Source organism: Sturnus vulgaris, chromosome 9 (genome assembly GCF_052056855.1).
Source record: "Sturnus vulgaris isolate bStuVul1 chromosome 9, bStuVul1.hap1, whole genome shotgun sequence".
Lineage (NCBI taxonomy): Eukaryota > Metazoa > Chordata > Aves > Passeriformes > Sturnidae > Sturnus > Sturnus vulgaris.
In genome coordinates, this window is record NC_142251.1 from 16,645,270 (window position 1) to 16,672,319 (window position 27,050).

Here is a 27,050-nt window from a genome sequence, read left to right on the forward strand (position 1 = left end):
CTATCTATAGAAATACAGATTATTCCAGGCTTGATTATTTTAACAATCTCAATGTCAATATTTACCATGGAAGCATCAACTACACTTCAGTTTATCTAGCACACAGCACTTTACTGGTGGGACATGATGACACAATTTAATAGAGCCAGTCTATTTTTTAATTGTTTTTCAAAGTTTTGTGTTTCAAGGTTGTAAGGGTCTCTCTTCAGTTGCTGCTATAGTTCCAATTGTATGGAAATTGACACTGAGGGGACCCATGTTTAAATCTGCACATGGTAAGGCACAACATTTTCAGCTGTAAGAATTTCTTGTTACCAAAGTGGAGATGAATCCATATCCAACACCTCTTTACTACAATGCAAAACCTAATCATTCACAAAGAGCTCTGCTCAGCATAAATAACCTGTCAGGCTGATAGGTTATCCCTACTGAAAGTTAACTCACTTGAAGGAGGACAAAAGAGAATCCCAGTCTGTATCAACAGAGCAAAATATTATCTCCTAGTAAGTTCTGATGCTTCCCAGTTCCTTAATGTGGTAGTAAATTAAATAAACAGATAAGTAATTGTGAGAGGTAGTATGTAACCCACTAAAACACATGTAAGAGAGGTTTGTTTCTGGACAAGCTCACTTTATTATACTTTGGTTTAATAGAAAGTATTTTAATAATTTGTTCCAAAATCTTATGCATATTGTTTTTTAATTCAAAGAATACCCTAACCTACCATAATCAGAACTAATTAAATTTATACTAATGTCTTCTGATTTAAGTGCTCTTTTAACTTCAATTTTCTTCATCCAGTTTCCAGTTTTCAGCAGCACAGAATCCCTGTAATGCATTAGCAAAGTTGTTAGACATGGACAATGAAAACATGACTACATACTATGGTATCTATAACCCAGTATAGAGAGCCTGTATTGGGTCCTAGTTCTTTAGTTGTGCTTGATAATTAGCAGAAGAATAACTTTCCAATAATGTGTGATTTATGGCTATAAGAGGGCCAGGATCCTGCAGATCAATTTCAGTGCCGGATTTCAGGCAGAATTCTCATGAAGGTCAAGCAATTGGAAAAGATTTCGTTTCTTTTCCCATTTGCTCCAAGCATCTCTTAGCCAACTGGAGAATTTCATTCCATCTCTAAGGTAAATACCCAATTTTTAAAAAATAATTAAAGAAATACAGCTATCAGGAGTAAGTAACAACTGGTTTATCTTTTTTAATAGGTATTTTCCTTGTTTTATATTTATGGGAAAATTATTATGACTTTTCCATAATATGACATTGATGTTGAACAGATATTTACACGTGCTCTCTGCACTGACAAGCACACTGGCATGTTTTGGGGGTTTCTGAATCTTGTGTATCATTTTAAATGACAACAGCGACTAGGAAATGCTGTAGGATAAAGAATAATTTTGTACTATTAGACATCAGTAGGAAGTATTGAAAAAACTGCAAGTCACAGAACAGATGAAAAGCCAACACCATAAAACGATGTGAGGCAAAAATATCTGATCATACATACATAATTTTCTGATTAAAAATGACTTGGTTGTCAGCATCTCCTATGACCAACGTAACATAGTGAAAGTCTGGTGCTGTTCTCTTTGTCTGTAGCTGCTCATAGTTTGTTAATTTGACGGTTACTAAGATTTCAGCCAAGGTGTCACTGTATTTGGGAAGCTAGGGAGAATCACAGAGAAGACATAACTGCTAAAACATGCAAAGTGAAATATATGCCCTTCCATCAATTTCTATCTGTTGATACAAACACAAAAAGCTCGACTCAAGCAACTTGGATTTGTGGTACAATTTTTATTTGTTTTATTTGTTTAGCTGAATGTTCGGAGTTTGATTCAGTACTGAGAATCAAAGACAAACGTAAAGAGAAATAAGCAAGAGTAAGACTTGTTATATATTGGCATCTCAACATTCCCCTATAAGGTATTTATAATTGTTAAATCTTTATTCTGAGAACTGAGCTACTCATCTGGTATAATGTCAAATGAAAAGTAAACTAGAATTGATTGTTATACCAATAGTATTTCACACATCTGTTGAGTTTTTAACTTCAAATGTGTCTTCATTTCTACCAACTTTTAAGGTTACTTTTCAAATTTTGCATTTTAGAAAGCCAGAGTCTCTTTGTCATCCAAATAAAGACAAAATGCATATCAGAACCTCAAAGCTCTTGATTACACATAGAATTGTACCCTTCCTTTGAAAGGGCACCCGCTAGGTTAATGTAATAATCTACTGTTTACCTATATTCCTAAGAGAGCTGTAAAAAATAAACATGAGTTAATATCATTTCAGTAAGCTTTATTTGGGGGTTTTGCTTTCTCTAAGGTTTGTTTAAATTCAAGATAGAAGAGACGTCTCAGACTCACATATGCTGGAATGTGAATATACTAGTTTACATCTGTAACATAAAATGCTATCAACGAGAGAGACCAATATATTACAGGGAATGTCTGTTCCAAGGCTCTCCTTTGAGATTTAGGAGATTCATTCTACCTACTAAGCTGGAAGGAGGTCACAATATTGTGTGATCTTCTATCCGTGAAGACTCAAAATTTCTTTAAGTCAGCATTTGCTTTTTCATTTAATAATACCAGCATAAAATCCTAAAATAAATATAAAAGAATGTACCTGTTCAATTTCAAGTTCATATTTCGGAAGGTGCAAAACAGACTCTTTTATCTGATTTCCAAAAGGAGGATGTCTGTTTAAAATCTGCAAAGACATAAATCCAAGGAATCAAAGTCACCTGAATAATTATGTTAGCAACAAAAGTCCCTTTCTTGGTTCTCTACTGCCAGTGATGCCCAGAACAGCAATATTACCAAAGGAAAATTTCAACACTTTTTCATGTTGCCACTGCTTCTGTTCACTTAACAACCAATCAACTACTACTGACTACTCAGGTTTTATGAGATGACTGTTCTATGTTGCACAAGCTTTAACTAAAACAGAACAAATGACAAGAAAAAACACAAAAGGAGCCAGAAACGAGAAACCAAATTTCCCAAGTCAAAACAGAAAAACCCAAGTAAGATTTAGAAGCCTGTTCTATCTTCCAGAACACTGGGGTAACAGTTTCTGCAGAAAAGAAGCCAAGAGCCAAAGACCCAGTCCTAGGGTAATATTTACCATTCCTAAAGTAAGAAGTGCTTTATAGATGATTTAGATTTTTATTCTACTTCTATCTCGAACTTGCAACAATGGAAATTTGGGATTTTCATAATTAGCATACACTAAGAGAAATTGTAAATACATATTCCCTTTTATATTTTTCCAACGCTCTCAATAGAGAAGTGCATATTGTCCTTTGTTTCAAACCATGTTAATGATGAAATTCTACATATTTAAGCATCTGCTTTCCACAGCCAGACAAATCAATGAAATCATCATTTACAGTAAATTTGCTATAACAAAACATCATACACATTTTCAAGGAAAACCAGCAGTAGCTACACAGCTTTTAAAATTTTACTACTTAAAATGAATAAATCATCTAAGTATCTAAATTTTGCTATGATCATATAGTAAATATATATTAATTATATTGCTTTTACTGGTAACAGTATTAATCCTCAGTATTTTCCCTATCATATTTATCTATGTACAAAATAAGAAGTTACCAATTCAAGCTCCCTTGCATTTATGTCTTCAATTTTTTTAAATGATGTCAGCCCAGCATTTACCATAGCATTTGACAGTGATACACCTGTGAAAAACATGTATACAAATTTCATGCTGTTAAAGGACAATGAATAACCTCAAATTATTCTAACAACTGCATTAGAGCAGGCAAACCCAAAGCATAAATAATTTTATGTTACATTTAATGTAGGTTTCTGCCCAGCAAATCACTAAATTTATTTTAATTTGATTAAGTATTTCAGTATTATTTAACTTCTCCATTAGTAAAGAGAAAAAGAAATGCAACACAAACATGAAAATATACAATATTTCAATGATGACAACTTTTACATTTTCTACAGTAAAACAGATTTTAGATCACTTTCTACAAGAGTTGAGAAATGTGTTCTGTGATAAGAAAGCATGCCACACAGTATTGTCTCAGAATTTCTTCCCTATTCAAGAAATTAATTATGTTAAAATCATAAAGACTTCAAATGTTTTTGAGCAAGTTAATTATTAAATTCACTGAAAAAATAAGTATTTATTATAATCTTCTACAAGTCACTGCAGCTTTATCAAAAAACTTTCCCATGGCATATAAGGCACAAAAGCAGAGAATTCCACGTACATTTTTATTTCTCTTTGTGATTCACAGTACTTCCAGTGAGATATAGAATTATCACAGCATATGAAAAGGCATTTATCTGACCTGGAACTACAGACTGTTATAAAAACTGTAATGATTGTAGGTAAAAAATAGTACCAAATACTTGGAATGGGTATTTGGATCCTTGTCACACAGTTCTGCAAAACAGTATAAGAAATCTGAAATTAAGTGGGAAATCTCTTTAGATACTTTTAGGTTGCTTCCTGGTAGACATTACAGTAATATTATAAGAAAAGACTTAATTCAAGAATTTAATAATTTAAAGAAACAGAAGACCTTTTGTCTTTTTATGTCTATTTGACCATCTTTTGGACCTGACTTAGGGAAAACATCTTTTACCATCTCCCTGCTTCTTTGCAGAAACTCTGCGGTCTGAAGACTGAAAACTCTCACCTATTACTTCTGCTGCAAGAGCTGTTGCTCTGTTTCTTTATACCTGAAGCTGAAGATTAATTCTTTATCCTAATTCCTAAAATGGCAGAAGGATTTCCACCAATGAACACCAGATATAAATAAGATTATTTCTCTTTATTTTCATCTACACTTCTGAGCAAAAAATATATGGGAGTGGAAATGAAATTGAACAAGTAGTAAATGTCAGAAATCCTGTATGACAATTGATTATTATACTGTCTGTCAGAACAAGCAAACAGAAATCAAACATACCATTCAGCAACAAGAGGGAGCATCATTATTGGACAAGATTAGTAGAAATGCAGTAAGAATTCAACTGAACTATCAGTCTCAGGCCAAGTGCCAGTCAAAGAACAGTCAGTTATCACGGAAATACTGATTAATAAGGCATTGCTAAGGTTCAAAAAGAGCATACTGAGGTAAGAGTTTAAAAATTAAGGATGTCTGAATATGCTACATGGTATCAGCAAATTTCTATGAACTTAAAGAAATCATTTCACTTCAGAAAGAAACAGTGTAAGATTAGCAGCCAAAGGCAGAGGTTAAAAATCACATCATACTACAGGTGTCAATTCAGTGTTTGATTCAGGAAAAGAGTGAACTGTCAGAAGAATGTTCAAAAGAAGCTTGTGAGAGGAACAAATGACACTTTGGAAGTAAGCAGTTCTTTGTAACATACACTGCAAGAGCTATGACAGCATAAGAAAAAAGTACCCCAAAAAAAGGAAAATTGGACAGAGATGTCTGTATATACACCACTTATATTATTAAAAAACTAAACGTGACTTTATTCTACTGAATATAGTGTACAGGAAAGGATTTGTCTACACTGCAAGTGCCATATTTATTCCACTCATCCTAACTCCACAGAAATGCTGAACATGAGGCCGATTGCTCAGATGATTGTGTCGACATTGGCACGGGTGTGGGATAGTGGAGATGTGTTGCCAGCACTGTGCACTGTGCTGTGCACAGGCTAACAAAGCCCTGCCCTTGCTTTGAACCACATGAATGAAGCATTACAGCCTCTGCACTTGAGCAGGCAAGGCTGTAAGGTACTGTACCCCATGGACCTCGGGGTTTAGCCATTCTCTAATTTGCAGATCTCTGTACTACACTGCTCAGTGCAGAGCTGATCTGTCTCTATAGAGAAGAAAGACAGAGAACACTGCAGTGAATTTTGAAAGCATGAAGGTATGATAAGACCAGACATCAAAGCAGGAAGATACACTACTACCTCAAACAAGTATGACTACATTTTATAACACAGAGGACTCAAAAATTTCTGAAGTCCTTTTCAAATAATTATGACAAGCCTGTACTTCCAGCCAGAAGTTCATTCAATAACAGGATACAGTGAAAGGAAGAAGATCATTAAAAACTTTTGATCATCATGTGAATAAGAAGCTCATGCACAATAAATTGATTTCTATTTCATGATTCCTATCCTTTTCAATGTGAATTAAAAGGTTTTCATGCATGCAAGCGAGAGGACCTACAGCAGCAGCTGTTTGGAAAGGAAAGCATAGTCCAGTCAGGGACATGCAATCACAGCAGTGTGGAATATGCCTGGCATAATGAGAGGAACATTAAAGAATAAGAACAATTCTGAAATACTTTGAAAGCTGAAGAAAATTACTAAACAGCTTACTTTTGTTATGGCAAATTCTTCTGACAACTGTGGTACTCAATTATAGTAAATAAATAATCAGGAGACTAATTCAATTATGCAAGCAGACACCACAGAAATTAGCAGGTTAATTATGAGTTTTGATTTTCTGTCAAGATTATACTTTTATGATTTCTAACTACTACTTACCGATTTTTTCCAATTGTTTAGACACATGAAGTGAATTTTCCCAAAGTCTGCACCTGAAACACTTTGCTAAAATCAAAGAGTTTAATAAAGCAGAGAAGTTGTTCTTTGATGATGCCAGAAAGTCAGATAACCCTGTAAAAAGAAGATTGACTTATGTTAATATACCAAAATGTAGCTTATTAGGATATGTACTAAAAAAATGATTAAATTTTACCATACATCTAGTAACTCTCAAGCCATTTCTAAATATTCTGCCAGTATCTTGTGTCAAAGTAAAGTCTTGAATAGGAATACATCCCAGCTGAGCCTGAATGAGACTGGAAAAAGGAGTTTGATAGTAAGCTATACTGTAAACAACGAACAACATAGAAGTTTTCAATGGGGAAAAAAAAGTAATTCAGAATAGAAATCAAAAATAAAAAATCTGTTCCTCTGCAAAATGACAAAAAAATTTGTCAGGGACTTCAACAGCCATAAAATGACAGTTTTTCAATAAAAAATAAAAAGGCAGTATAATATTTACCAGTTCACTTTCATTTCTCTTGTTTTTATCTTCCCCTCCATTGGAAACCTATGCATGAAAAAATATATTTTTTCCTTGTTTTATTATTAAATATCTACTTTTGTTTTTCAATACATTTTTTAATACCTGATAGTTATTTTGTCTTTGTCTTTATTCAAAGTGTTCAATATTTTCTTTTCATTTGTTCTTAACTTCACATCCACAAATTCTGTGCAGCTGGAGATCATTGTAATCTGTAATAATTAAAGTTTTTTAGTAATTATTTTAATTTGCCTTTTTTTCTATCACTTCTAACTTTTTTTTAAAAAGAACACTTGAAAACAAAATTGTCTCAACAGTATGACCATGAAGACATAATCCATCAGTTCTTTTTAATACTGACCAACTTCCTTTCCTCTTCCTATAAAGGCTATTAATGAAAGGGGAAAATTTTCTTTCACCTTTTAGATAACCTCAACTGAAATAGTAATCTAAAAATCAACCATACACATTGCTAACACTTTATACAAGGCAAATACAAACATTTTTTCTGTTATATATTTCACCTTGCTTTCTTCACACTGTAACAACAAAGTCACAGGAGAACAAGTGTTCCATTTTTTCATGGCAAGTCTGTTTTACCATAGTATTTGCCTGAAAACAAAATGTCTTGTGATTCAGATAACAACTCATCATCTGAAAGAGGATAGTCGTTTAAAATAGAAGACAATTCCCTTAAAAGTAAAACCTGCTCTTGATGCAGCAGGAGTTTGCAACAAAAAAGACTACTAAACCACAAAACAGTAAAGTGCTTAATACATGAACAGAACAGCTTCAGCAACTTTGCATCTTCATAAGCAAGGTTAGTGAAGGGAGAAAGAGTTGGAAGTCAAAAGATCTCAAAGTACACAGCCTCAAAAATACTCCATATAGAATTTAATTAGTTGTATTCTCTAAAACTTTATACAAAGCCTGAGGTCTTTAAAATAAACAACACCTTACACTTCTTTTCTTAGACTGTTTAAAAACAATTGAACATATGTAATTTAAAAAAAAAAAAGTCAAATTACCAATTCATTTAAAGTCTCAGTTCCCTTAATTGTGAAAAACTGCTTCACTGTATCAAATGCAATGTAATACCATGCCATTAATCTTCCAGTCTCTGTAAAAGAAGAATATACCTTAAAAAAATAAATATACCAAGTGTATTTTAGTGGCTTGGAGATTTTTAAGCCACAAAATTAAATTAATTTTATTATTACAGGCCTCTGTGAGATTTACCCCCTCTACCCAGTATGTTATTGCCTCCAGCTGTCTGATGGACATTACTAATCCAATCATGGAGAGGCAGAAAGAACCATGTGCCAGTGGCAGTTCTCTCCAATGGAGATTAAGTCACAATAACACACCAGGCAGTGAACTGTGGCTCCTAAAAGCCAACCACTTCTAGCAGAGGACTGTAGAGAAGAACAGCTATTGATAAAACCTGTCCTTCATTGCACTGTGCCAAAACTAATTATCCTGTCACAATGTTCTGCAATCTTCTCCTAATCTGCAACAAATTTTCAGCAACGACAAGAGAAGATCTATTCATTAAACAAGATTAAGAGAATGAACGTCCATTACTTGGTCAAGAAACTTGTCCATATATTCTATTCAAACAATCCCTCAGATTCTACTCTCTACTACACTTGGGTACTCATTAATGGGTCACAAGGGTAAGTTGAGACCCTTTGTAGTTCACTACCATCTCTACATCACTTCTGAAAATCAGTTTATTTGAAACAAATGTTACCTGTTGGTTTGAAATTATTTGCTTCATCCATCCTGATCAAATCAAAAGATGATAAATCATTTAAGTTCTTCAGACACAGTTCTGTCAAAAATTTGAAAAAATGTTTTCTGCATGTACTAAAAATACCTTATATATATACAAACCAGAAATATCATCATCAAATTGCAATGAATGTATACCCAAGTAATTCCACTGAACTCAAGTAAAGATTTTGGAATACGATCCTGCTTCTATTAAGGGTAGTGGTTAACTTCTGCCTGGAGAAACTCACTCAAAGATAATTGACACAGGAAGGTACAAAAGATTTCTGCTACAGAGTCAACACCTGAATGGTTCAAATTTCAAATACAAGTATTCATGAATCCTTCATTAGAAATTTTCCTACTGTATCGTGTGCATTTGTATTTATTTCTCTAAACCCATTGTGTCATGTATCTGCATAAGAATGACCAAAGTGCTTTTGTTCTCTCCTTTTCAAGACCAAGGCAATATTCAGAATTTAAAAGTCAGTTAGAATGGCACTCAAAGGGGTAGTTCCCTTAGCAACCAGAAATCATTCACTTTACACATGAAATATATGAAAACACTATATACATTACTACAAAATATTTCATGGTGCAGGAATGAGGAGCTACTTCCTCCAAGAACTTTTTAAAAGAGATAGTTTTTAACTACCTACTATCAGAACTTCAAGGAAATATAATCCACACTGAAAAAGTATTAATTGAATTCTAGCACTATCTGTACAGGTGATTCTAAACCATGCCTTCTCTTATAAGGGCTTATTTAGATAGTATCGTCTTCATTCCCTCTATTTCTTTCAACCTACATAGCAAGAATAGAAAACCAAATTTTCTTACTCCTAAGTACTCCTCTTTGCACTGTCTGCAAGTTGGAGTCAATGTCTCTCACATTTGGAGACTTCAAGTGGTAGCAATTATACCATGAACCTGAAGAGAGGCCCTTGAAACCCTGACACAATGAACAGCCTCAGCATCATTCCACTAAGCCCAAAATCAATCACTGATTTTTCCTACACAGTTACATAAAAAATGTGGAAGTGGAGTCTAAGTGCAAGCTCTACAAACTTCTGGGCATGTATCTGTCCATGTTTTTAGGTACCAGACCCTCCCTCCAGATACTTTAGCTCCAAATGGTCTGGTTATGAGGGACATGAGGACTTTCATTGAAGAGAGAAAACCGTATTTGTAGATTTGCAGAACTTGATAGCAAGTACTCTTTTTATAAGTACATTAATGTTTAAAGTACCATTAAACTAATGTATAAAGTATTAAAATAAATTTACAAAACAAAACTGCCTGAAGAGTTGTATGCTATTTCTGTATTTAAAGTTGAGGGGCACCAATTCCCAAACTATTTTGTAAGCTGTATGTTTTCTAATGGAACTGCAAATAGCTAAAATGCAGTATTAAAAAAAAAAAGTCAATGACTGGGTTTTATTCAAGTCTTAGCAAAAAGAGCCTCTTAAAATAATTTAATTTTAAATTGTTTCTGGACAAGGCAAAGGTGTTTACATTTTATATCCTTTGTTTTCAAGGCTAAATTTATGAATGGAAGATGACAATTTCTGAAAAGGACTTTTTTTAAAGTATAGTAGCAGAAATTAAAACAAGTGAGATCAATCAAAGGAAAATTAGGAAGAATAACAAACAATCAAAATTAAAGTGTTCTCCGTATTTTTCAGCATGTATACAGAGATGAGGTAGGTAAAGACATTTGATTATTTTCCTCCATACAAGAAAATCTTTTCTACCAGTTACAATGTACTGGTAGTACTTTAAAAATATAATAATAAAATAAAATAAAATTAATACCGCATCATAGTAAATTACATTTGTTCTGCAAATGTATCTGTTGAAATTAATGGATGTAGATAATAAACATGGGTGAACCTGCCCTAAATTGTAACATTTTATTGAAAAAAAATCTACAAAGTCACTTACCTTGTAATTTTGCTTCAATTCCAACTTTGTCTAATCCAGATGAAAAACCTTTATGAGAAAGACAAAGTTGTTTTAACCTAATACTATTATACACTTCCTTCTCCATGTCATTACCCATCAAAACTGATTTGCTGATTTTTAGGAGCCAGACAAATACCCCAAAGTGAAAAATGTGGGAATGTTTATTATACTGCAAACAAGTCAGAAGACTTAGAGGGTATAACCATCTAAATATCAGTAAGTGGGTGCTAGAAGAGATGTGCAAAGGTAAAAGCTGCAGACATTCCCCCAAGTAAAATATCAGTCTTAAAATTTGAAGAAATGTCAGTAGCAACTTCCAGGTACAGTTCTCTTATTTTAGAATATAGGAACCACTTCAATTGTAACATCCATTCAAATACTAGATGTTCCAGTCCCAGCTCTAAATCTTTCTAAAAATTTTCTCCAGCAATTACCCAATGACTTCAAAATCAGGTGTAGAGCTAGTGGGCAGGAACAAAGACATGATCAGGGCTAGGAACTGAGATAATTATCTGGACAAGATAAATTGAAGACACTGGAGTTAAGGTATTTGAAATTTTACACGAGAAGAAACTGTGACATACTATTCCTTTCTTAGCAGATTACATACCCTATTTATGAAAAATACATTATGGCTTGATACTGCATTAATACATGGTCCAGCATACTAAGGTCAAAAGAAATAAATTATGAATCTGTAAATTGTTTCTTCATAGTTTTTAAATGTTATACCATGCTGAAGCTCCCACTACTTATGCTAAAGAACAAAATGTTACATACAGGCTACATTTCATGTCTTGTTTTCATCACATTATAATGGTCCATAAGGAAATTACAGAAACAAGCAATATGGACATAACACATCCTAGTGTCATAGTTAGATGAATTAAAAATATAAAACCAAACAAACCATAATGAGTTGGATTTTTTAATGCTCTAATGTACAAGAATGTTGATCTTATCCATTCCAAAGCTACACTGACATCCGTGACAGTGTGCAGCACTATTTCTGCATTTAAATGTTCAACAAGGTGCCTGTGCAAGCTAGTGCAAGAAAAACAAGAGTTAAGGACATTTACCAATGAGAAATACAAAAAGTGCTAAAACTAATTTTTGGGAAGAAATAAAATCAAACAAACTCCTCCCCCCCAAACCACTACTGTTCACTGTAATCAGTGAAATTGATAGAATACAATAGAGATTATGTAAATAATCAACAATGTGATTTATTATGGCATAATGTCCAGCAAGCAAAAATAAACTGTCAACTGTGAAGTTTCACATTTATTAGAAAACAGTTACATACATTTAACAATTACAGCACAGCCATTCTGTGCTATTGATATTTTAAAAATATTTTAAAATATTAATGTTAAGAAACTTAAATTTCCTATTTTACCTTTTAATGTTTTAACTTTCCTACATATTTCACATGATAATCTGTTAACAACAACTCTAAGTCTAGTATTTTCCAGACTCTATTATCCAGAAATTCAGAGACATGGTCTACATTCATTTCCTGCTTTTTCTCTTTGCAATAAATACTTTTTCAGCTTCCTCTGTTTTCCAACAGGAATCTAAAACTCTTTTTTTTTCTTTTTTTTTGAGTTTGAGATGTTCTAAAGATTCTTTTGGCTGATAAAACAAGAGACCATTAACTTCTGAATAGCCTGGTTTTATTTTCCTTAATTCTTTCTTGATTTCTTCTGAATAGAGCAAAGAAACATCCCGAAACCCACGTGAAAAAAACACATTCTGTAGTTGCTACTATCTACAGAGTCTTATAAAAAATAATTCAGTTACCTGCTCTCTATTATATCAGCACCATTTAACATCTGTATATATCTCTCCCTGGTACTGCAACGAGTCATAATAACTGCTGTAGCTGTAGTGTCAAACTGAAAAAATAAAACCCCACATAAAAGCTGCTCTCTAGTTCTTGGAAAAAAAACAGTTGAATATGCATCACATACCTGCTGAATCCACTAAAACTCTTCTCTTAAAATCCTGTCTGAAATGGCTATTGTATGCCAGCTTCCTACTTTTTCTCTAATCCCCATTCACTATATAACCCAAATGTAATCTTCAGATCTTTTTCCACTGCAAGGTGAAGCAGTAATTTTTGATGGACAATACAAAAGCAAACAGATTTCTTTCTCAACAGAAAAGTTACCTAGAAGTAATTTAAGTATTAATAACCCTTTAAAAACAAAATGTTACAGTAAAATTCCTGGCATTATACTTTCTTTGACAAGAATAGCTTCTACTAATCTGCCTATAGGCAGCATCAATACAATAAAACATTCACTTACCTGAGGCCTTCCAGCTCTCCCAATCATTTGCAGAATATCAGTTTCACTGTACTCTTGGAACACTCCTCCAACATAATGCATTGTGGATTTGATAACCACCAAGTGTGCAGGCAGATTGACTCCCATAGCTAAGGTGCTAGTAGTAACTATATCAGATCAAAGTATATGAACAACATCAAAATATCTGGTAGATACAAAACAAGCAGCAACAAGGTGACTTAACGCCTGATAACTAAGAGTTCTTAGTTTCTAGTAGAATCAGTGGGCACTCTGCACCACAAAGAATTTGGTGCAGATTACAGACAGGGACTTGCAAAACAATTTCTCTGTATCTGATCATCAGCATTCATTTGCTTACAAGTTCTTTAACAAATTAAATCTCAGATACTTTTATTTAAACATTCCTTTATATTTGGAGATAATCCAGAATATGACCCACGTTCAATATAGCAGACACACAATGATAAAACATTAATCTTATTTCTTCAAGGGTATTTGAATAGAACCATGACTTTATCTTGCTTAGTAGTGGTCAATATCTCTAAGATATATTTTTTTAAGTCATCAGTCATTAGCATTGTTTATATGCATGGTACCAAACCACAATCACCACTAATATTATCACAACACTTTACCAATACACACTCTTGCACAGAAAACATCAATCAAGTGTGTGGCAAGCAATCTTACACTCATATTTTCTAATTCTCTTTCTCTAAAAATATATGGGGTGGCAAGAATTCAACTCAGAAAGCCATTCATATGGGCCAACTGATATTACTATTCTGCTAGGAAAACAAAGGATTAACGAAATTTCCAATTCTGGAAATTAAATGAAAATTAAAATTAGAAATTACTTTTTCTTATGATCGTTGTAATAGGAAAGAAAAAAGATCCATGAATCTTTTAGTGTTGTACATGAATCAGACAGACAACTCCCCACAGGGTCTGGATGGTTGTTTTACAGAAAAAGAAAGCCCAGATGAGATGAGACAATCACATCTCAGATCCCTTCTCATTTCACATAACAGATGGAATATTTCTTAGGGACCTCTCCATCAGTCACAAAACCTTGCATGGCAGTTTAACAATAGTACCCTGCCCACCTAAGACACATAGATATAGATGATTCCCTTCAGGGAAGCCACAGTTGCAAAGGACCCAGACAAAGAACATCTTGGAAAATCGGAGGAAAGATTAACTAGCACAGAGCTCCACCTCAATGGGAGGGTTCAATGGTAGGAAAAGGGCATGGCCAGACCTATATGGACATAGGAGGGGAATGGCCTCCATATGTGGTGAGAAGAAGTTCTATGGTCCTTAGTAACAGTGCATATGTAGGCTCACAGGGTAAAAGTGCATGTGAAACACAAAAACATCTTTACCTGGACTTCACAACTTCCAAAGGTTAAGCGAACTATAGAACCATAAAATACTACCACTTCCAAACTGCAATCTTCTCAGGACACATAAATGACAGTTTGGCTTTCAAAGTTAAATTTACTTACAAAGTACTGGCAAGTCTCCAACAGTAAAAGCTCCTTCAATTATTTTTCTGTCCGACATCTCCATACCCGCATGATGATAAGCCACACCATATGTTAAAAGGTCTGATAATGAAATTATTATATACATAATTTAAGTTTTCTCAAGCAAATGTTCAATCACAGAGCAGAGAAGTAGTAGGTTATAATTACCTCTCAGTTTGGAGTCTTTCAATGAATTTGCAAACCCTTGTAATCTATGCAAGACACACAAACAAAAAAAACCCCAAATTAAAAAATATACACTCTTTGGTTATTTTCAACACCACCTTTCCCATCTTCACAAAGGGAACAGACTGACTCTCTGGGGAAGCTATTGTAGCATTTTGAGCCTGGTCATCTTTCCAAGTGACAATCTACAAGCCATATGTGTTGTTCACATAAGGTAAATCAATATTTGAGGTGCAAAGACAGTAGGTAGTTTCTGCAGCTGCCATGACTAGACAACCCTGAAGTAAATAATAGTTAATATTGCTGTATTTATTAACAGTCTCTGATAAAGCAAAGACATCTTATGGTTTAACTTAAAACACCAGTAAAATCACATCCAATTCAACTATTCATATGCTTAATCTTTGCACTATAAGTTCTCAGAGTGCTACACGAATTAGTAATATTATGTTTAGAAAGCAGCTTTGAGAAATAACTTAATGTTTCTGAAAGGCATCCTAAAACTCTGAGAAGCAAATAAAACTTCCCAAGAAGAGTGCCAATTTACCAAAAAGAATGTCAACTGTAATGATGATTTTGTTGCACACCCTTCTCCTAGAAACTGTATTAGCTCAACAATTTTCTTCACAGATACCACAGGTTTACTAAAATGTACAAACACTTATTTCCAATTTAAATAGAAAAATACCTTTGTTTCTGTTCTATACTCAGTAGAAATTTAGCATCTTTTGCAAGAACAGAAGCAGCCTGCTGTACTCCTTTTCTTGTGGCACAAAACTATAAATAAAAGATTTTTTTAAAATCAACACTTTTAAGAAAGAAACTATTTCAAACATAATTTAAGAAAACCTGTTGTACCACGAGTGCTGGTTTTTGCTCCGAGTATGTTTGTATAATGCTAGCTATCTTGTAGTTAAGAGTTAAGTCAAATTTGAATTCTGTCTGATTGTCACTGCATGGAAAACCAAGAACAATTTTGCGTAGCTTCACTGGTCGTTGATCCTCATCTATTTTCAGGCATACAGCAGGCATGTTACTATCTGAAAGCCATTCTGCAATCTTTAAAAAAGAAGTAGAACAGAAAAGATAAATTTTTTCTTTTAATTGTGCTCCTGCTCTAATACATCACAGAATAATTAAATTAGCTTTTGTCACATATAAACTATTAACAGATTTTTTTATCATTTAAAATCACAAGTGAAGCTCTGCTCTTTGCAGGACCAATAAAATTTGGACTGAAATCTCAAGTCTGTTGTGATTTTTAAGAGGCAAAAATCACAAGCAGAAATCTAAAACTGAAGCATGTCCACACATGGCTGATATTTCCATTTGATTGAAGGTAATCTTACATTAGCAGCAGCCTCATAGCTGTCTTTAGATGACAACTTAAAAATTACTATTTTGCTATCAATCTAAAATTGTAATTCCAGATAAATTTTATAAAACACAACTCCATTGATCAAAATACAGTTAAAATGTAACTCTTACATCTTGAGTATTTGGGATTGTTGCAGAAACAGCTACAAATCTCAAGGGAGGAACAGTATCATGCTTGTCTAAGAGACGCCAAAGACAAGACTGAATAGTTTTCATCCGACTGACTACAACTTCCAAAGTGGCGCCGCGGCTTTCGTCCTTTATAACGTGTACCTATCAGGAATTTTAAAAGACGTGCTAAATATTTTCCAGTTACTATCTGGATGTGTGCTAAATACATGTAATATTTTCTAAGCTTCCTTTTATCTTCACAGAAGATACAAAAGCAGTGCATAAATCCTCATTAATTTTCTTACCTCATCAATGAGAAACAGTCGCACAAGCTGGACTATAGAGTTGTCTCTCCATCTTCTAGTCATGCTATCCCACTTTTCCTTGGAGGGAAAAATCAACATATCAGAACAACAGAAGCTGAAAGATGTTCTAAATGCCAGCATATGCCAAAACTATAGTACATGGAGTCATGCCTAACCTTCAATAAACCTTGAAACAGAAACAATTAAATGAATTTAAGCTAATGCCATCTATGTTTCATCTGGCACATTGTTGTATTACTAACTTTTGTTTATGTGAACTCAGAGTGTGTACAGCAGGGCGCAAACAAAAGGATCATAAAATTACTGTGTATTACCAAAAAACAAAAAAGGAGCAGTCTTTGCAGCATACAATTAGAAGACTGCTAATGTCTATTTATTCTAAGTTCTTGTAAGAACTGGGAATGAAACCTACAGGTGTAGTGATAATAATGTCAGCATGATGTATTTCAAATAAGTCATCCATCAGTGTATCTCCTGTCAGTTCCTTGCAGGTGAGTCCTATAGGTCCAAATTTTTCTTTCCAATCATCAAAACGCTGACTGCATAGAGCTTTTATTGGAGCCACTAAAAACAACACCAAATAAAATAAGAATTAAATCATGAAAACCAAATCTTCAACTGTATTAGAAATGCATGCATTTAGTTTCTTTAGTAAGATGCCTTCTTGCATTTAATTTCCCTAATTTTCAGCTTTGCTTCCAGAACCATAAAATCTGTAACTGGCATTACTGCCCTTATTATCCTACTCTGTGTGCACATTCAATAGAGTAGAGTTGAGCTTTGGGCCCTAATTCTTACCATCAGCAAGCAGAAACAGAACCCTTTAATTAAGATTATTTATGCTCTCTCTTAATCCTTTATCCTGTTGGGTTTGATTTTCTCTGCAGTACCACATGGAAAAAATCATTCATCTATCAAAGGTTTTCTCACAGATAGAAGAAACCACAGGAAATACATCTTTTCTAATGGAAGATCATACAAATACCAACCTTTTCCCAGTTAAGAATGATTTGAGTACTCTATTCAGAGAGAAAAGATATTATAAGTGAGAAACCATCTAAGAGCAAGAGACAGACTTTTATTTCTTCTGGCATTTTATCGAATCAAATGTACAGATAAGTGTAGGGTCATACAAAGCAGCTAACACAGCAGGTAGCAGTTCTCATGCTGGTTCTCATGAATAGAGTCCTAAAACAATCTACTCTTCCACCTCCCCCTTCCCCCCGAGGATACACACTGTACTTTTGCAGACTCTTGTTTTCCAGATATCAGATGTAATTCTCAATATGGACTGATATTAATAACACATGTAAGGCTATACTGGATGATTAATCTATATGGAAAATGCAGTGATTTAAGTGAAAGAGGCAATCCATTCATGACTTGAAAACAGACCTAGCATAACAGACCTTGCAGTGATTACATTCTAGGTTAGTTAGAGGCACTGGAATATTAATGATTTCTGCATATTTGGTCACAAATTATCCCTAAAACATAGATTTAAAGAACCAGTCTCTGCTTCAGAAAGAAGTGCAAAATCTCATAAGAGTATCAGGGAAATAATTAGCTACGGAAAACTGATTAAGCTACCAGCAAGTAATTCACAAAATCACAAAGCTAATCATCTTTAGCAGTGTAAGAATGAAAGGAGCAAGTGATGGCTCCTGGAACTACAGTCACCAGTCCTTTGATGTAAAGCTACTGGCAAACAACTCTACAGAACTACTGCAAACTATTTCACATACATGGGACCACTGATGAACCAGGCACCAGTGCTCACATCAGGAGGACATAGTCTGATTACCACCTCTGTTCCAACATTCAGAAAACAGACAAGTCTCCTTCTCCATCAATGTGGAATCTGGAAAGGTCAGCAGATCTAACTCCACTAGCTGGTAACTGATTTATTACTGACAGTTCCAACCAACCAAGTTGTATCAATTCTACCAAGGCAAGTGGAAACTATTACCATACACTCAACCTTGTCCAGCTGACAGAGAACCTGTAGCACACGCCTGCTTCAAAGATCAGTTTATAATACAAAGTAAACTCTAAAGCAACACTAGCTTTATTATAAGAAGTTGAACAAAATGGAATAAAAAAAAAATTAAGGTTTTGCAAATATAAGGATGAAACCTTTAACAGCAAGGCTGACAAACATAACAGTGTACAAATAAATTAAACTGGGACAAAATCACCAATTTAATCAAATTTACATGATATGAACTCAGTTCTCCAGGAAGGAAAGAAAAAAATGTAATTGGTGTAACAACCTCCCAGTATTTTCGTATTTCTACACACATGAGTTAAACTCATGAAGATCGCAGCTCTGGTGCCTCTGAATCAGTACACAGAAAACAGCAGGAAACTTTGCCAGGTAAGTGAATACTGGAAAATTTGATCCTCATCTCAGAGCAACAGCCAGCCGTACAAAAGATAGTGTCAGCCAGAAACCATGCATTAAGAATTTGTTTTAGTTTCCTTTGCTTCCTCCTTACCTTTTTGTGTACATCTTGCCTTCTTGGAGGACAAACTGCGACAGGATTTTCTAATTTTTATTTGTACAGGCAATGCTGAACACTACAACTACACAGTGCTAAATACTAATAATAGTTACAATGGTACCACAAATAAATACTAAACCAACTTTTTAAAGAATGTAGTAGGTTGCAATATCTTAATGTATTTAATCTCAATATTTTTACTGGACTCACTCCAGATCTTTGCATTCCCAGAATGACATTTTCTGCTCTGTCACCAAAATGTTTAAAGCTGCATATACTTACTGTAAACAACTTTAATATTTAACCAAGGCAGTGGGGCTTCCATGAGTAATCTGGTAATAGCTAGTTCAAACATTACAGTCTTTCCAGAGCCAGTTGGAGCACAAATCACAAAGTTCCTATCCGTATATAAAAGCTAGGAGAGAATTGTCAAGTCCTGTTAAGTTTTCAATAATGACAAATGAACGGTTTGCATGACTCTGCTTTCTTCCCATACATTTTACCCTCCACCATCTAAAAGCCAGGTATGTCTAAGTTAGGCTCTCTTATTTTCCTCTGACAAGACTGATTCTTCCCTTTCCTCCTCTGCAGCATCACTCACCCACTCAATCACCCTTCCTCCTCCATGCAAATATATTACTAATCTATATGCATAAATGTAAATATAATTATCATCTTCACACAAAGGTATTTTATGAGAAAAACACTTTTTAAAGTTCTTCTGGTCTCTTCTCCCAGATAAGCACAACTCTGATAAACTATCCCAGGAAGAGGTTCTAGATATATTATAGTTTTCTAATCCCTTTTATGCTCTGAATATCAAAGTACCACTTAAATTTATCTACAAAGTACTACTTACAGCTGCAGTTTATGTTCCATACTTACATCATCCAAAGCTTTTGACTGTGCATAGTTAAAATATGGAAACTCCTTAAAAATACTTCTAAATTGGGTTGCTTGAGAGCATTAAGGAATTTAAAACACTAGAGTGTAAATTTAAAAACTGTGGGAATGTAAACGCATCTTGTTCTTGCAATCTAAATGCAAACTTAAACCACACCACAATATTTCACAGCCTTGTAAAAAGTAATCCAAAAGTAACCTATTAAATGATTCAGTAGTTTTAGATACTTGGTGTGCCATATATTCCGTATCACTGAAAAAACACAACCTATTTGACAGGCCTCAAGATTATACCAATAATCAAGAACCTCCTCCCTGGCATAGGCTTCATGGAATGGCATATAGTTATGGAATGTGACACTGCAAGGAACAAACCAGATACAAGAACAAGCAGAACGCTGCTGTTAGCCTATCTAAGCTGTCAGTGGTCACATAATATTTGTAATACAACACAAATTATTTACAGTAACACTGTATGCCCAGACATAGCAGTAGCAAAAAATTCACCTATGATCACTAGTGCCGACTGTGGTTTTAAAGATATTTTTCAGTTGCCAATAATGCGTGTTCTTCAGACAACATTCTTATCTAAAATATGCAGAAGATGAAGAGAGAGCATTGATAAGTGAGCTGATCCTTGTCTGGACCCGCAGAGCAGCCACACAAGCAGCCTGACTGTGACCATCAGGCTGAGGATGAGCACACAGCCAAGTATGACACCGACAGCAACAAGAACAATGAACTGCTAAGGCCTCAGATGCATGTTACATTAAATAACTACAGAGCAAAAGACAGGAGTAAAGCAAAAAATAAAAGCAGTTAAAAATAGGTAAAGATAAGCAAATAACATTAGACTAAAGAAAATAGGGATTTTAAAAAAAAACTTATTTAAAAACCTTGCTTTAAAAAAGTGATTTTCAAACTGCAAAACATTAATGATCCTTAATTGGTAAATTCATAATAATAGAAGCCTCACTCATTTTGAAAATTGTGACTTTTAAAGCTAGGTACATGAATTTAAGGTGCCTAAATTTAGACATTTCCTCTTCTTGATATTTAAGCTACCATTTGACAGATTCCTAGAAACAAAATACTGAAGGCTGTGTAAAAAATCCAGAAGTTTGACAGATATAGATGAATGCTCGATTATATTTCATGTTCAAGGCAGGGCCAAGAAGAAGGAAAATTATGGAAAAATCTGCTTAAATAATGGAAATACAGTATAGACACACTACAACATAGGTACAGACCAACAAGGAATAGGTGAAGTTAATTTTCTTCTAAGAAAATGGAACAGAAATACGATTCAGTTTTCCTAATGAGCCTAAATAATAATTCACATTTCCTTCATTTAAAGTATATGGGGATATATGTGTACACGTGTGTTTGCATAGAAAATGGCAGAAATATATATCATGCAAATTAAAATTTTACATTTTATACTTTAAAAGTAAGGTTTTGAGGATAAAATTTGAACATTTGAAATAAGAATCAGCTTTCTTAGGAATGAATTATCTAAAAGTTGTGTTTTTTTTCATTCTAGTTTTGGAAGTCAAAAGGATAAACACCTATTGAACATTTGATTCCCAGCATTATGCTACAAATTGAAACTATCAGAATGCAATGCATTAATTTCTATGGCTATAAATTAAACACTATAATTTTATAAATGTAAAAGCACTGCAATAAAAACAGGAAAATCAGATCCAGCAAATACAAGGATACGTATTTCTGTAACGGCCCTCAAAATTTCCAATTTTCTTCCTGTAGTTCCTGAAGAAGTAAAAATAGTGCATTTAAAAAATCAGATTCATTTTCAACCAATAACCATGACAAATATCTTCCTGACCCCAAGCTGTGTGTTCAGTAAGAGCTTCAAGGCTGCAGCAAGGTCCAGGTGATAGAAAGGACATGATGGGATAGGACAGGGAGGTCACTAGCTCATCATTTGAAAAGACCATGGTGGTGGCCCCTTGATGAACTCACTCCAGTTTAAGGATGTCTTGCATGTACCAGAAGCTCAAAACTTGATGCAGTATCTAGTTCTAGTTGTGGTCTCAAAAGTGCCAAGAAAGGGATAATCACTCCTCCAAACTTCCTAGCTTTGTTAACAAAGCCCAGGATACTGCTGGCCTTTGTTAGTGCTGGGACACTGCTCACTCAAGTTCAGCAGGCTGCTGGCCAGACCCCAGGCACTTTTCCACGAGCAGCCCTCAGTCAAACCATCCCAGAGGAGCCTTTCCCTCGGGCAGGACTGTGGATTTGTTCCTGCTGAATTTCATGAGGTTGCTGTCAGCCCCCTCCTGCATGGCAGACCCCTATAGTACTCCCCTTGCAGCTGGCACGTGGACTGTTTTTCTTGAAATGGAATAAAAATAATTACCTGTCATATCCAGAATCTCTGAAGCATTAGGAAATGATTGAATTTTAATTCCATTTTCAGACACAATCTCCTCATTATTTACCCTATACAAAGTAAAGTCTGAGTCTTTAGTTATTGGAGCATGATGATTATTTCGCAAAAAACTTTCTTTTGTCATTTCTTTGATGTTTTCACTTGTATTCAAGTAAGTACCAATTTCTTTCACATCAACAGAACCAGCTTTAAATTCTGTATTTCTATGCATATTGCCAGACTTTTTAAATAAGCTGCAAAAGATCCAGAATTTTCATTAGTTTGTTGTAAAGTTACAGTTTATCTAATATTTGAAAAATATGAGATATAAATTTGCATTAGCAGTAGAACTAGTAAGATAGATAATAAAATTATATCTAACTTTATGTAACCTGATCTGAAGACTCCTTTCAAGATACATTTTAACTTTACTTTCATTCCAGAAAGAACATAAAAGAATAAATTGCCTGTTCAGATGGACTCTGACTCCTAATAGCAGATTAACTCTGAATTTCTGCATCATTAAAACCAACAGAGGCATCCAGGCTCTGAGGAACGGAGGAGCTGGACACAGAAGAGCAGTTTGATAAAACTTCTCCTCCCAGGCAGCACTGAAATCTCACTGAGAACTGCTCAAGGTATTCCTGATTGCCTGACCTCTGCCTGGCAAATGATCTCAGCCTTCTTCCTTGCAGATAAAGAATTCAGAGCAGTATTTTCCGAGAGCTCTGTTATGTAAAAATTTCTTAAAAATTTAAGCAACAAGCCCAATACTTACTTTTCTCATGAATGAGGCTGAGCTCAGGACACATTTAATGGAAGTACTAAAATATTGCTGTAAAGAAACTTTTTTTTTTTTCTTATACTGAAAGAATTAGCATCTGGAGCCTGCTAAAGCTCCTTCAATTGAAGGATCCCAAACTTTGTGTTCAACACATTTATCTAAAATAATGATTCTGACAGTGATAAATTATCTGAGTTGACTAGACACATACCTTTTTCTTAATGTTGAATGGACACTCTCATCATCACTGTTTTCACTTAATGTTTTATTTTGCGGTTGCTGAGAAAAAGCTATTACTCTTTTAGATTTATTTTCATCAAAGGAGAGAAAAGATGAAACCACTTTCAGATGTTCATGCTCAAAACTAATTTTATCTCTTTCTCCTAGACTTAATTGTAGGACTTCTTTTTGAGGGGCTATACCAAAATGAACAGGTGCTGATGATTTATCTTCTACTTCCTCTGTCTTACTCTCACATTGTTGTATAAACTTCTCGTGCTTTCTCCCTCCTACAAAACCTATAAATTATTATTTCATTAATATTCATATTATTTTTCACAGTCATTTAATCAAGTACCTTTCACACAGAATCAGCCAAATTCTCATCTATTATACAAACTGATATTTCTGTCTGTTCCAAGAACTTTAGTGTGTATTTTATGACTTATGCTAATGAATGTAGCACATGTGTTGTCAATTAAAGTTATAAAAGCAACGTCCGTTTCTTTCCTTCCTATGCAAAGTAAGGATAAAAACTATTCTTCAGAACTACAAAACAGTTTGTATGACAGAACTCTTCACCCTGTCCCAAAATAAAGATGATCTTTTAAAAAAATGACACAATGACCAAGTTTGAAGTTCCTGCTACAGACAGCTGAGATAAAACATTGCAATCTCAAGAGTCAGAACTGGTCCTGATGTTGGTGACAGGCTGGTTTCATAACCTTCTTGGTTAATTATCACATTTTGCAGTGTCAATTCTCAGTAGAATCAGTGTCCTGATCTGGCTGACCAAATCAGCAAGCATTGCTGTTGGCAACAGGAAGGCAAAGGCAGGAACAGAAATAAGCAACTAAATGCAACAAGATAACAAAACAGCTCTATTTTGCTGTCTTAATTTCAGTATTATCCATCTAGAAACTCAAAATTACAATGCCCTGTTTGTAACACAACCCCAAGAGTTCTACTTCTACAAACATCAAAAAGCTTATTTGCATAAGAAGTTCTTCATGGAGTTATTCCTGCATAAAGAAGAAAAAACTTACCTTCTGTTTTAGAAAAATTCCTAAATAGAGAATATCATAAATCAGCACAGCAGCTAAAAAATGCACAAATCTAGTTGAGATAAAGCAATTAAATTTTTAAAAATAAATTTCCTTAATATAAGCCTGAATGTCTAGGAATAGGCCACTTAGCGGCAATTAATGACCAGATTCAAATTTGGCTGCCTAAGCCATTTGATTAAAGCCTCAAAAAAGGGAAGAAAAAAGTGAGTTTCATAATAAGCTCTCTGTTCCTAGGGTGGGAGATAGGCCACCAGATCCATGTGACAACATTGTGTTCTAATAGTCACTTCCCACTTAGAATGCTTCACAAAACAATGGGCAGTAACTGAAATTTTGATTACACATCTTACCTTGCTCATTTCTGCACAGTAAACTTGTAGCATGTATATGCCTGAAGAGGACTGCTATGCTCCTGGCACATCTAACACCATCATTCTTAATTCAAATACAAATTCTTTGTCTCTACTTGCATACCTAGAGTATCTCATATTTCACAGCAAAAGAGGAATGATCTGTCACACTAATTATTTGTTGAGTAATTTAATATCAATGTAAAGTATTACTGTCTCGTTGGATTTTGCAGTGTTAGATTTACGGGTGGACTTGATCATCCTAAACGTCTTTTCCAACCATTCGAGTAATTCTGAGATTCTATTCTGTGATACTTTACCCATATGAGTGTTGGCTGAGTTTTTTTCCAGTTCCCTCTGTAACTCCTCTGCGGCTGGAATTTCAGCAATAGTTGGAGCAGGTGCAATGAACCAAGTTTTATGCTCTTCGTTTTCCAGACTCCTATTTTTAACACACAAATGTGAGGTAAAAGCATTGTTCAAGCATCCTCCTCAATAACTAGCTCAAAATCACTAGTCATAAATAACCTATTGTTTCTCCTGCTAAAACATATTCTTGTTCTTCAATTCAGGTGACTTCTAGGAACATAAAATTACAGAGGCAAAACTTCTGCTAACCTTTATTTCTTACAGCCCTAAGATACACCTGCATTGTTGAATGCTCTTGGAGAATCATTTCAAAGTATGGGTTAGGGACCTAGAAATTTCTCGCCCCACATTTCTATCAGTAGACAAAAAAGTGAGTCATAAGAAAAAACACTGCTGTAAAATGATTCCGTTTGGAAAACAATTATATATAGCTAGTAACAAAGATTTACCTTTGTCTCATATCTGGTTTTTCGTAAAATAAATTATCCAGTGAAAAGACCATGTCTGTGGAGCTGAACATTTTTAGATCAAATATGAAGTCCCTTAGCCTGCAAAGAGCAGCACAAGAAAATGTAAAACTGAAATTACTAGACTTGAACCTGTCTAAAGCAATACAAAGTTTATTAGTTGTAAGTGCCAAGATTTAATTTCTATATAGTTTTCTTTTATAGTTCCTATTATTTCTGCTAAAAAACCCTGTAGGGCAGCACTTGCAGCAACCTTTACTACTGTGACATATCTGGGAAGAAAAAGCGGGTAGGAGTGAAGATCTAAATAAAGTTTATGTTAAAGTATTTAAATCTAAGAACAATGCTAAGATCGAGCCTAGAGAAGAGGAACTGAGGAAACACATCACATTCTTGAACTCCCTCATGAGGGGAAGAGGAGGGCAGGCACTGATCTCTTGTCTGTGGAGACAAGTGGCAGGACCCAAGATAATGGCTTGAAATTGTCAGGGGAGGCTTGGTTGGATATTAGGAAAAGGTTCTACACCCTGAGAGTGGCTGGGCACTGGAGCAGCTCCCCAGGGAAGTGATCACAGCCCTAAGTTTTTTTAAACATGCAAATTGCTTACCTGTATAATTGGAGTATGGGCCCAACACCTTAAAGTTGTTAACAGGTTTGTTCTGAAACATCAGAACCAGAGATTGTTTCTAAATAATTTATTGTATACATCAGTATTAAAAATACTGCAGCTAATTTCAATGTTTTTCATTTAGCACCTTCTGTAGGCATTAGAAATGCTTCTTTATGCATTTCTGTTGAGAAGTTTTACAGCTCTTAATTTTGCTTGAGGACAACTTTAAAAGGAAAAGATCTTACTGAAAAAATACCATACAGATGATTTCATGAGTCAAAAATCTCAGACTCACTGAAAAAAATGGTCCAATAAAGGCCAACTCTGGAGGTAAAATAACAAAGCAAAACTTTCTTCTTTATCTACAGAGACAAAACAAAAGGTGACACTATTTTGTATTCCAGCATCTCATTAGTAACATGAAAAGGATCTTTAAGAGTGCTTTGCAAACAGGCTTCAGGTTTATTTAATTACTGTAGACTGTCACCTGTGAATCAAAATTTGTAAAAGTACTTATCTTTCACAGAATCTGCAAATCTTCAAATATTCCAGAGAGTGGTTTCAAATTTCAGAAAGAAAACATTTCACAATACCAGAATATAGAGCATGTAATCAAAACTATCTGTGAAAAACTTCAAACAAGTATCTGTCAATGCCCCTTTTACACACACTAAGTACTATGCAGTACCACTTTTGTCAATTTCTGCCAC

The 27,050-nt window shown here is 34.4% G+C and overlaps 1 protein-coding gene across 1 annotated transcript in view; it reads right to left on the reverse strand.

Moving 5' to 3' along the window:
• HFM1 (helicase for meiosis 1) overlaps positions 1–26,350 on the reverse strand; it is a 33,550-nt gene extending 7,200 nt beyond the window's left edge. Inside the window, exons 1-26 of the mRNA XM_088169960.1 lie at positions 25,712–26,350; positions 25,214–25,335; positions 21,804–21,851; positions 20,061–20,131; positions 19,458–19,590; positions 17,084–17,235; positions 16,651–16,728; positions 16,346–16,507; positions 15,716–15,916; positions 15,546–15,634; positions 14,840–14,883; positions 14,651–14,752; positions 13,143–13,288; positions 12,634–12,728; positions 11,741–11,874; positions 10,810–10,857; positions 8,846–8,926; positions 8,121–8,212; positions 7,198–7,304; positions 7,072–7,119; positions 6,768–6,865; positions 6,549–6,680; positions 3,645–3,730; positions 2,653–2,736; positions 1,526–1,683; positions 725–828 (exon numbers count right to left, since the gene is read on the reverse strand). Of these exons, the coding sequence (XP_088026086.1) occupies positions 725–828; positions 1,526–1,683; positions 2,653–2,736; positions 3,645–3,730; positions 6,549–6,680; positions 6,768–6,865; positions 7,072–7,119; positions 7,198–7,304; positions 8,121–8,212; positions 8,846–8,926; positions 10,810–10,857; positions 11,741–11,874; positions 12,634–12,728; positions 13,143–13,288; positions 14,651–14,752; positions 14,840–14,883; positions 15,546–15,634; positions 15,716–15,916; positions 16,346–16,507; positions 16,651–16,728; positions 17,084–17,235; positions 19,458–19,590; positions 20,061–20,131; positions 21,804–21,851; positions 25,214–25,335; positions 25,712–25,782 (2,686 nt within the window). The 5' untranslated portion in view covers positions 25,783–26,350. The remainder of the gene's footprint in view (positions 1–724; positions 829–1,525; positions 1,684–2,652; positions 2,737–3,644; positions 3,731–6,548; positions 6,681–6,767; positions 6,866–7,071; positions 7,120–7,197; positions 7,305–8,120; positions 8,213–8,845; positions 8,927–10,809; positions 10,858–11,740; positions 11,875–12,633; positions 12,729–13,142; positions 13,289–14,650; positions 14,753–14,839; positions 14,884–15,545; positions 15,635–15,715; positions 15,917–16,345; positions 16,508–16,650; positions 16,729–17,083; positions 17,236–19,457; positions 19,591–20,060; positions 20,132–21,803; positions 21,852–25,213; positions 25,336–25,711) is intronic.
• Positions 26,351–27,050: the final 700 nt, after the last annotated feature.